This window comes from Propithecus coquereli, unplaced genomic scaffold (genome assembly GCF_000956105.1).
Source record: "Propithecus coquereli isolate 6110/MARCELLA unplaced genomic scaffold, Pcoq_1.0 Scaffold196, whole genome shotgun sequence".
Lineage (NCBI taxonomy): Eukaryota > Metazoa > Chordata > Mammalia > Primates > Indriidae > Propithecus > Propithecus coquereli.
The window spans coordinates 2,333,910-2,345,702 of record NW_012144522.1 but is presented as its reverse complement, the minus strand read 5'-3'; the positions used below and the strand labels follow the sequence as shown (position 1 = coordinate 2,345,702).

The 11,793-nt window shown below is 39.2% G+C and overlaps 1 protein-coding gene across 1 annotated transcript in view; it reads right to left on the bottom strand.

Annotated features, from left to right (window-relative positions):
* Nucleotides 1-1,294: 1,294 nt before the first annotated feature.
* Nucleotides 1,295-11,793, bottom strand: part of ZNF614 (zinc finger protein 614) — a 15,282-nt gene continuing 4,783 nt past the window's right edge. Inside the window, exons 2-4 of the mRNA XM_012643340.1 lie at nucleotides 3,702-3,828; nucleotides 3,339-3,434; nucleotides 1,295-2,996 (exon numbers count right to left, since the gene is read on the bottom strand). Of these exons, the coding sequence (XP_012498794.1) occupies nucleotides 1,483-2,996; nucleotides 3,339-3,434; nucleotides 3,702-3,828 (1,737 nt within the window). The 3' untranslated portion in view covers nucleotides 1,295-1,482. The remainder of the gene's footprint in view (nucleotides 2,997-3,338; nucleotides 3,435-3,701; nucleotides 3,829-11,793) is intronic.

The following is an 11,793-nucleotide window of genomic DNA, read 5'->3' as shown; positions in this document are numbered from 1 at the left end:
TTCTCCAATTTTCCCATACCAAGTGGGTGTCCTGCAATTCAATTACGACACTAAGTACTCCAAGTTGGTGCAGACTCCACAATTTAAGGGACTCAGTTTGCCCCCACTTCGGATGCCGGTTACAAGTCCTTGGCCACCTGTACTTCTAACTGACTGGCTATAAATCGAGATGCCCATGACCCCTGCCTCAGGTTTCCTAAAATGGCTCACAAAACTCAGGAAAACAGTTTACTGAACATTGACTAGTTTATTATAAAGGACAAAAACGAACAGCCAGAGAAAGAGGTACATAGAACACAGTTTGGAAGGGTCCAGTGCTCAGGAGCCTCTGTCCCCATGGAGTTAGGGTTCAAGACCCTCCGGGCATGTGCACATGTTCACCAGTTTGGAAGCTTTTTGAAGCTTATTGTTCAGGAGTTCAATCTCCGGTCTCCCTCCCTTCCAGGAGGTGAGGGGAAAGGGACTGAGAGTTTCCATCCTGTGATCATTTGAACTGGCTGGTGACCAGCTGCATCCATCCTGAGGCCCCACCTGAAGTCACCTTATTAGCATACTTAGGTGTGATTAAAAGGAGCTTGCTGTGAGTAACAAAAACACTCCTAACACTCATGAAATTCCAAAGGTTTTAAGGGGCTCTGTGCCAGGAACCAGATATTTAAGACTAAATATACTTCTTATTATACCACCATTTTATATAATAAAAACAATCTGGGGAGAACAGATAAATTTTCAAAAATATGGAATCACTCACAAGGCAACTAGAAACGAGGTTCAAGGTATCCTGTCTGAAAATGCACACCAAGTATATTATTTGATGTATGATGAACTTAGACTTATAACAAAAAGCACTCAAACATTCATCATTTTCACTGGACTTCATTCTTTCATAAGCTCTCTGATATTTTGCTAAAAGTGCTCCACATTTAGCATGTACAGACAATTTTACTTTCTATTTAATTTCCTGAAAAATGAAGAGGCAGAAGGTATCAGTAAAATCCTGTCGTAACTAACACTCCTTGAGTCTTATTTCTGGGTAAAGGCTTTGTCGTGGTCATCACATTCCTACCAACAATAAGCTCACTGATGATCTATGACGAAGCTGATAATAAAGTCTATCTGCCCACAGAAGGCTTTCCTTTCTCTGCAGTAGCAGAATTTGTCTCAGTATATACTTTGCCGACATATGAGCTAGAAATTATCACTCAAGGCATTTTCAAATGCATTATAGTTTATCCAAAGTGTTTTGACAGAAAATGTGAGGTAAAGGATCACTAAAGGCACTACCGTGTTTACTGTATTCACCAAGTTTATCATCTGGGCGAATTCTTTCGTCTCCTGAGGGCACACATCTGACAGCAGGCAGCACAATGATTACATCCCAATCTGCTAGAAACAAACCCGTTTGAGAAAGTCTGAGGTGCCACAAAAGGCATTTCCACAGCCATTGCATTCATAAGCTTTTTGTTTTGCGTAAGTTCATTTTTAAGTAATAAGCTGTGACTCTCTGTTAGAGGAATTTTCAACTTCACTGATTCTGCCCATTTCTCTTACGTGCTTTTTCTTATGTTTAACAAGGTTTGATAAGTGGGAAAAGGCTTTCTCACAACTGCTGCATCCATATGGTCTCTCTCCCGTATGAGTTCTTTGATGCACATTGAGTACCGACTTTGTGGTGAAGGCTTTCCCACATGCATTGCACTCGTAAGGCTTCTCTCCCGTGTGAATTCTCTGATGGGTAATGAGACCGTATTTGTGTGAATAGGATTTTCCACACTCAGTACACACAAAGGGAGTCTTTCCTGTGTGACATCGCTCATGTTGTATGAGGCATATTTTCTGGCTGAAGGCTTTACCACACTCATTGCATTCATAGGGTTTTTCTCCTGTATGAGTTCGCTGATGTATAATGAGGGTGCGCTTTGTGGTGAAGCTTTTTCCACATTCATTGCATATATAAGATTTCTCTCCTGTATGAGTTCGCTGATGTATGACAAGAGTGCGCTTCACAGTGAAGCCTTTTCCGCATTCACTGCATATATAAGACTTTTCCCCTGTATGAGATCGCTGATGTACAATGAGATTGCTCTTCACCGTAAAGCCTTTCCCACATTCACTGCATACATAGGGCTTCTCTCCCGTATGAGTTCGCTGATGAACAACAAGATAGCGCTTCATGGTGAAGTCTTTTCCACATTCACTGCAAATATAAGGTTTCTCCCCTGTATGAGTTCGCTGATGTACAATGAGATTGCTCTTCACAGTGAAGCCTTTTCCACATTCATTACATACGTAAGGTTTCTCTCCACTATGAGTTCGCTGATGAGCAATTAGATAGCGCTTCATCGTAAAGCCCTTTCCACACTGACTGCATACATAGGATTTCTCTTCTGTCTGGGTTTGCTGATGTGCGATGAGACTGCTCTTCACAGTAGAGCCTTTTCTGTATTCATTAGGTATAAAGGCTTTGTCTCTTGTATGAGCTTTCAGATGCTTAGTGACCATGACACTTCTAGATGATTTCTCACACTGACCACTTCTAGAATCCTCTCCTGCATGAATGCTCTCTTGGCAAACCAACTGAGACTTCCTGAGGAGGGTCTGCTCAAACTCAATGGATGCATGGAGTTTCTCAATTTTCTGAGTCCTCTGATGCTTAAAGACTTGGAATTTAGCATCGATAGACTTTTTACTTTCAGGGAATTGAATATTAGTATACATATGTTCCTGTTTACCATGTAGAAAGGTTTTCTCACCTCCACTAAACTCAACAGAGTTATTTGTTTCATATCTTCTCTTCTGGTTGACTAAACTTAAACATGATTTCAAAGTTTGTCTACATAAGTCAAACATATCACGATTTTGCACTAGGGGCAAATGTGTTTTGCTCAGATGAACAATATTTCTAAACACGTTCTCTTCACTGCATTGTCGCATGCTCCGCAGAAATCTTTGGTATGGAAAGTGTACTTGCAGATAACTGTCAGCTTTTCTGATTCCTAAGAAAAAATAGAATAACAAAATCCTCCATGAGAATGGTATGGAATAAAAATGCTTACAAGATGAATTGGTGAGGGCTGGCTCTTTGTTGTCAACTGTATGACCCGAGTATAAAAGAAAATTATAAAGATGCAAGATGAAATAAATAAGGACCAGATCCAAGAAGACACAAAAGATATATTCAATGCTAAACGCCTTTGAAAAAAAGTTCTCATATGGGAAGATGAGTATGTGGAGGAGCTGGGTAGGTACCCTCACATGCTTTAGAGCTCTGATACTCTCCCTTAATAACTAGAAAAGACTTCTATCGTCACTGCCCTTGCTGGTTCTCACTAACTCACCTGGACAATTTCTATTCTGGATTTTACCTTCTATTACACATGGTTCTTCTCCTTGTGCCAACTTGGACAGTGCATCTGGCTTGCTAGCTTGATACCCTGTTCATGGGAAAAGATAGATGACATGGACACACTGAATTGAAGCACAGTATGTCAAGAGTGAAAAATAAGACATTCGATGAACAAAACTTTTCATATGCAAAGTGAAAATTCTCTTTCAGAATAGAAGAGATTATACTGTTTTATTTGAGGCCAGAGAAGGAACTGAAAGTCTAATACTTCAGAACACTACAGTGACTACAAAGCTTTCCTTAGGTGGGAAAAGTGTCTGGCACCTGCTAGGTGACACAGGGGAAGTTTCCTTACCCAGTGACACCAAATGGTTATAGTTCTCCAGCATCACGTCCCAGTACAGGTCCTTCTGCGCAGGGCCCAGGAGCTGCCACTCCTCCCAGGTGAACTCCACAGCCACATCCTCCAGGGTCAGCGATTCCTGTAATAACAAAGTCCTATTTAATATGATATAAATTCCTATTATTAATATAGAAGTATAAGTGAAATTTTTATGATTTTCACCATATAGCCTGTACCTATATTCTCTTCTCAAATACATTTTGGTAGGAGCAAAATCCTATCTTTCTATCTATACATTTTTGCACCTATTTCCAAATACTAAACATGTACAAATGACATCCAGACAAAAAAAAAATTCCTACATTAATTACCACTGACTTCACAGCCAACAGGAAGATCAATGATGAAGCGACTCCACATCCTAAATTCATAAAATTGTACTTTTATATAAATGTAAAAGAATAAAAGAAACCATACAGCTATGTCTAAAGAACAAAAGATTATTCAAGCTGATGAGAAAAATATGGGTTGAAAAACCCTTCTAACAGAAAAACATATATATATACACACACATACATATCCTAATGAACAGATAACATCATAGTAGATACACCAAAGAGTTTAGTGGTGAACTGAAATATATATGTATATACAGCTGTGGAAATTGCAGAAAACGAAGTACAGAGAAAAATAGAGAAGAAATCATAACAAAGAAGTTAATAAATATACAATGTAAAGTCAAAAAATCTAATGTATGCTTACTTACAGTTTCTGAAAGGGAAAATAGACCCAAAAAAATTCTAAAAAAAAAAAAAAAGAAAAAGAAAAAGAGATATAGAGAGAAAATAGAGTAATGGAGAAACAATATCCAAAGATCTAAAAGCTGAAAAATTTCAAGACTGATTATTAAACACCTCAAATCTCATGTTCAGGAATCCCAACAAATTCCAATCAGGAAGTCACAACTGGTGTGACACATCTGACTGAAACTATCATACGCCAATCATAAAGGGAAAACTATAAAAGCATCCAGAAGCAAAAGACAGATGACCTACAAAGAAGTGACACTATTTAATGATAGCTGACTTTTGAATAATAGAATCCACAAAAGTATGGAATACTATCTTCAAAGTCCTATTTCTCATGTCAAAAAAGGCCAGACGTGGAAGCCATTAGAGACTGAAACACGTGGCCTAAGAACACTGACATTAGGGATCTGCTTGTCAACTACACTGCCATTCTCCTCCTTCAAAACAACTTTTCAGAGAACTGCAGGGTGTGAAGTAGAAGAAGCTAAAATCCAAGAAAATATTGATGAGATAATCTATCCCTATATTGTTGTGAGGGATGCTGCATAGAAAAGAAAGTAGGCTCGTGAGAGGGTGCAAAAGCTCAAGACTAGTCAGCTTATCTCACTCAAAAATATTTTATGTGCGATATCTACCCATTGGGTAAAACAGTAAAGTTAAATTCCTACCTCACTCCACAGTCCAGAAGAATTTATTACTGGTTGGAAATCCAATAGTAGGCCGACTCCAAGATGACCCCTAATAATCTTAGCCTCTAGCCGCAATGACTTCTGAGACCAGCTATTAACACCTGGAGTTAGGCCGAATTTCACAGTTTAAACGCATAGTCCTACACAACACGGCACTCACTTCAGACACCAGCTGCAAGCCTGAGGCTGCCCAGGCCACCCTCAACTCCAACCAGCTGGCTACAAATGTGGTACTACCACTAACCCCTAACCAGGTTTGATAATTTGCTAGAACAACTCACAGTACTCAGGAAAGTGGTATATTTACAATTAGCACTTGACCAGGGATGGGGACCCTGTGGCCTTCTAGGTCCTTAAGTGTGGCCTTTTGACTGAATCCAAATTTTACAGAACAAATCCTTTCATTTTTATTAATTCATTTTGTTCATCTTTTATTATTTTTATTTCATTTTTAAAATGAATGTATTTAAAACACCAAAGAATAAAATAAGTTTCAATGAAATAATCCTCCCAGATTGACTGGCACAATTAGAACATTAGTAAGCCACAAGGACTAAACTGACAGCTGCTACACTCATGTTTTACTTCTAACTTCCCCCGCCTGACTGGCGCCACTACCACACGAGGCTGGTCGGTGAGAGTTTATGGGGGTCAAGTACACCAGTCTGTTATCAGCCTTTGACAGCGGTGCACTGTGTTTCTGTCTGAAGTGGAATTTGTGAATAGTGGCACAGCTCAACAGTATTTTGTAATTCTGTCTACTTAACAGCCCATCATGTCAAAGAAGACCAAGAGAACACTGAAAAGGAAACAGATTTTTTAATGAGGATTGGGAATTACAATATTATCTTGTTTCTGCTAAAGAGAAGATTATTTGCTTGCTTTGATACTGCAATATCAACATTAAAGAAATTCAATGTTCACCAGCATTGTAACACTCATAAAGACTACAAATATTTTAAATTAGAAGAAGAGGCACGAAGGATTGTATTGCAGAAATTAAAAGAAAAGCAAAAGCAAAGACAATTCTTTCAAGCAGCAATAAGACCTGGAAATAATACCACTGAAGCAACTTATTAAGTAGCTTATACACTCGGGGAAAAAAGGGAAGCCATTCAGGGATGTAGAAATTGCGAAACAATGCATTGTCAAAGTTGTTGGATACTTAGACCCCAATAATGTTTCAAAGTACAAACAACTGCCTCTTTCAAGGAGAACCATAGCTGATCAGCAGCATGAAATTAGCCTTCAACTTAACAGAACAACTTCATGCAATACTTCAAAAGGAAAATATATATTATTCAATCACTTTGGATGAATCAACTGATACCAACTCGGTGCAGGTTTTATACTTCATTTGGGTCATAACAGAAGATTTTCTTTGCTACGATGAGTTACTCGCTTCGGATACTCTTGTGAATAGAACACAGGGAATAGATCTCTTCAACAACTTCTAAGATAAATGTTGTGAAGTTGGACTAAATTTGGTAAATTTAGTGAGTGTATGTACGGAGAGTACACCTTCCAGGACAGGAAAACATAAAGGGTTTATTGCACAGATAAAGAAAAATATTAACAGATCCAGATGCTCTCATTTCTTTTCATTGTATCTTGCATCAGCAAATTCTCTATGCTAAAGCTACTACTTTAAGTGACACTTAGCAACAAGTTATAAGTATTTTTAACTATATTCATACATGTTAAATTTTACAAAGAACAGAATCAGCAATGTGAATTATTGAAAGAAGATTTCTCTAGGAATGCAGCATTTCTGTGTGATATCATATCAAATCAAAACAACCTGAATATTTTTACCTTTGCAAGGTAAAACTAAGTCTGTATATGATATGTGGCATGAAAAATCCAAGCATTTCAAATAAAAGCTATCTTTTTTCAAAACATTTCATCCTCAAAAGGAAATTTCAGATGGACATTTTCCCCAGTTAGCAAAGGTCACTGATGAGCAGGATGATATATGCAAATCATTTGAAGAATACGTAGCTGTTATAGACCTATTAATTGGAGAATACAATGAAAGCTTCACTGACTTTGAGAATCATGACATCACACTCAAATTAGCATTTCAACCTCACCTGGTTGATGTCACCAAGGCACCTAAAGAGCTAGAGATGGAATTGATTGAGCTCTCAGTAGATGACATTTTAAAGACATTGTCTGATGCTAAGAAAGATCCAGCTGAAATATGGAAAAATGAAGTAGAATACCCAATGCCTTTGGCAACATGCCCAAAAAAATGCTTTCTTGCTTTTCAACCACTTATTGCTGCAAATTTACATCCTCCTACCTAACCCAAATCAAGACATCCTTAAGGTCACAAATGACTGATACCCATCTAGAGGATCAACTGTAACTGTGGACCTCCATGCTGCAACCAAATATTCAAATGTTTTCCAACCAAAAGCAGACACGACAAAGTCATTAAAACGTTAGTTAACTTTAAAATTAACAAAGAGTTTTCATATTTTGAAATTGTTAAGTACATAGTAGTTAGATTTTTACAAAATAATGTACATTTTTAAGTTATCTAATTGAAGTTTCTTGAAGTTTATCTAATTGAAGTTTCTTATTTGATTGCAGCTAAATTAATATGACTTTCCAACATGAAAAGGTTTCCCACCCCTGCACTTGACTATAGCCAAAGGTTACAAATCAGAACGAGCCTAAGACAAAGATGCTTATAGTGAGATCTGGGAAGGTTCCAAACACAAAGCTACTGATTGTCCTCTCCTCACAGAGTTCTGGATGGCATTACCTCTCCCGGGCTACGGTGTATTAGAATACACAAGGGTACTGCCAAACAGTGAAGTTCACCCAAACTCTGGTGTGCAGAGATTTGAGAATTTATTATGTAGGCACAATTTATTGAATCACTGGCCACAGAGGTGAATTCACTCTCCTGTCCCCTCCCTTTCCTGAAGGTTGGACTGATATTATATGGCTCAAAGCCACAACCCTTGAATCACACAGTTGGTCTTCCTGGCATAGAAAGCTCCCATCCTGAGTCACGGTATTAGCATAAACTATCTAGGTGCTTACCATGAGTCACCTCCTTAGCATAAACTATCAAGTATGGTCCCAATGGCCCACCATGAATAATAAAGACACTCTTATAACTTGGGTAATTCTAAGGGTTTAGAGGTTGTCTCCCAGGAACCAAAGACAAAGACCAACCAAATTCTTTACTACATACTGGGTATTCACGCTTCAGTGTAATACCATCCTCTTGAGTATCAACTGATCTAGTAACTTGTTTCTAGAAAAAAGAATACATGATACAGCAAAAGCGATGAGATGCCACTTTAAGAGTAGGCACTATATGACTTCCATTTTGCTAGCAGAATCTGTTCTTTGCTGGCTTTGATGAAACAACTTGGCATGTTGGGGAAGGCCATGTGGCAAGTAAGTAAAGGTGGCCTTAAATGGACAGACAAGTAGAAACTGAGGACCTCAGTGGAACAGCCTCATTTCTCATTTTGGATGAATTCTGCCAATAGCCACATAAATGAGCTTAGTGCATGCTTTCCCTTTTGAGCCTTCAGATGAGACTCCACCCTGGCTGACACCTTAACTGTAGCCTCATGAGAGACTGTGAAACAAAGTACACAGCTAAGCCATGCCCTTATTCCTGACCCAAAGAAAGTAGATGAAAAATGTGTGTTGTTTCAAATCATTAAGTCTTACAGTCATTTTTTAGGTACCAATAGATAATACATATAGGACATAAACTTTAAAAAAAGAACTTATGAAAAGAATAGAAGAAAATATATGTTTAAGATACAAGTAAAAAGCCATAAGGAAAAAGATTGACATCTGCAGGGGAAAAAATATTATGAACAAGTTAAAAGATAAGACTCTGCAAAAATATTTGCTACATATAAAAGGATCCATATCCACTCAAGATAAACAACTATAGATCAGTAAGACCAAAAAAAAAAAAAAAACCACCAAATTTAATTGAGCAAAGACTGAGGACCACTTATCACAGAAGAAATTATCCAAAGGAACAACAAGACAAGAAAGATCTGAACCTCACTGGTGAAAGGAAAAATGCAAAATAAAATAAGGCAAAAGAATATTGGATCATACAGATTGTGGAAAATATGCAATCTGATAACACAGTTAAGTGTTGGCAAGATTTGGAGCAATGGATTCTCCAAACACCAATTGGATGTTCAACAATTCAATTATATTCCAATAGTAACTACCCGTGTCAGATTCCAGAGATTTAAGGGTGCAATCTCACAAGATTGCCCCCTCTTCAGAAGCCAGTTGCAAGTTCTGAGCCACCAGTGTTTCTGAGCCACTAGCTATAGATTGGAGGTTCACACAACCCTCTCCTCAGTTTCAACAATTTGCTAGAATGCCTCACAGAACTCAGGGAAACACTTCACTTATGGTTACTGGTTTAAATTAAGGATATACCTCAGGAGCAGCCAGATGGAAGAAATGTATAAGGCAAAGTATGGGAGAGGAGGCGCCAAGTTTCCATGACTCTCTGGGCGTGCCACGCTCCCAACACCTTAATATGCTCACCAACCCGAACCTCATCAATTCTCGTTTGAGAGTTTTTATAAGCTGGGTGTTAGGGGTGGTGCATGCTTGTAGTACCAGCTACTTGTGAGGCTAAGAGGGGAGGATCTCTTGAACCCAGGAATTTGATATCAGCCTGGGTGATATAGCCAGACCCTGTCTCAAAAAAAAAAAGAGTTTTAATAGAGCTTAATCTTCAATTTATTTCTCCTTTCAGGTTCCGACCCTCTAATCACTTGGTCTTTCTGGTGACCAGGCCCATCCTGAAGGTATCTAGGGGCCCCGCCCTGAGTTACTTCATGAGCAGAAACTCAGATGTATCATAGGGGCTCCTTATGAATAACGAGCAACATTCCTGTCAGGAAATTCCAAGGGTTTTAGGCACTCTGTGCCATGAACTGGGGGCAATGACCAAACATGTTTCTTATATACCACATTTACACATCCCTTTCCATATACCAGACTGTGATGTAATAAGAAATATATAGGGCCGGGCGCGGTGGCTCACGCCTGCAATCCTAGCTCTCTGGGAGGCCGAGGCGGGAGGATTGTTTGAGCTCAGGAGTTCGAAACCAGCCTGAGCAAGAGCGAGACCCAGTCTCTACTAAAATTAGAAAGAAATTAACTGGACAACTAAAAATATATAGAAAAAATTAGCTGGGCATGGTGGCTCATGCCTGTAGTCCCAGCTACTCGGGAGGCTGAGGCAGGAGGATCGCTTGAGCCCAGGAGTTTGAGATTGCTGTGAGCTAGGATGATGCCACGGCACTCTAGCCCGGGGAACACAGTGAGACTCTGTCTCAAAAAAAAAAAAAAAAAATAAGAAATATATATTTGGTCTCTGCCCCTAAAACCTTTGGAATCCCTGAAGTGATGTCTTTTGTATGCAAATGAGATGGCTATGGCCCGGGCTCTAGCATAGCTTGTAGATGGGGGCTGGTTGCCAGACGAACCAACCATGTGATTAGAGGGTTGGAACTTTCAACCCCATCTACTTCCAACCCCTGACCTCTGTGCAGGGGAGAGGTGGCAGAAATTTATTTCTTCACCAATCATACCTATGTATGTAAAGAAGCTGCCATAAAACCCCAAATGACAGGGTTTGGAGAGCTACCAGGTTTCTGAACATGTGGCAGTGCTGGCAACGTGGCACGCCCAGAGAGGGCATGGAAGATCTGTGCCCCCGGCCCATGACCTTGCCCTATGCATCGCTTCCATTTGGCTCTTCCTGAATTGTACCCTTTTATAATAAACCAGTAATCTAGTAAGCAAACTGTTTGCCCATGTTTTGTGAGCCATTCTAGCGGATGATCAAACCTGAGCAGAGGGTTGTGGGAACTTCTAACTGGTAGCCAAGTATGAGAGAAGTTTTGGGTAACGTGGGCACCGAGCACTTGTGATTTACTACTGAAGAAGAGAGCAGCTTTGTGGAACTGAGCCCTTAACTTGTGCTAACACCAGACAATTAGTGTCAGAACTGAGTAAATTTTAGAATACCTAGTCAGTAGGGAGAATTGAATTGATGTATGGGGGGAAAAAAACACAGGTGTCAGAAGCATTATCTGAGAGAAGAGAGAAAAATTCTTTTTCCTATACACAGGCACTCTTCTAAATGCTTGGTACAGACTAACTCATTTTATACCCTACCTTGTTATCCCCATTTACAGATGAGAAAACTCAGGTGCCTAATGGTTAAATGAAGTATGCAAGCCCACACAGCTGGCAACTGGATCAAGAGTTAACAGTTTTAACCATATGCTACATTGACCATGACCTGGAACATCCATTTGAACAGAAACTGGAAGTATCTATTAAAATGGAAATGACTACAACCCGTAACTGATTTCTCTGTAACCATCCTCAAGAAATAATTGATATAATTTTACAAAAAGCCATTAACATGACCGTGTGGCCACGTTCATAGTCAGATGGTTTGTAATAACAAACATATTTAAATATTCACTAATACTTGAACTGTTAAATTATCACACAGACATCATTTGGAGTTCACTACATTAGGTGAAGAAGAGAGTTGGCTTGCGGTCACTAAAATGA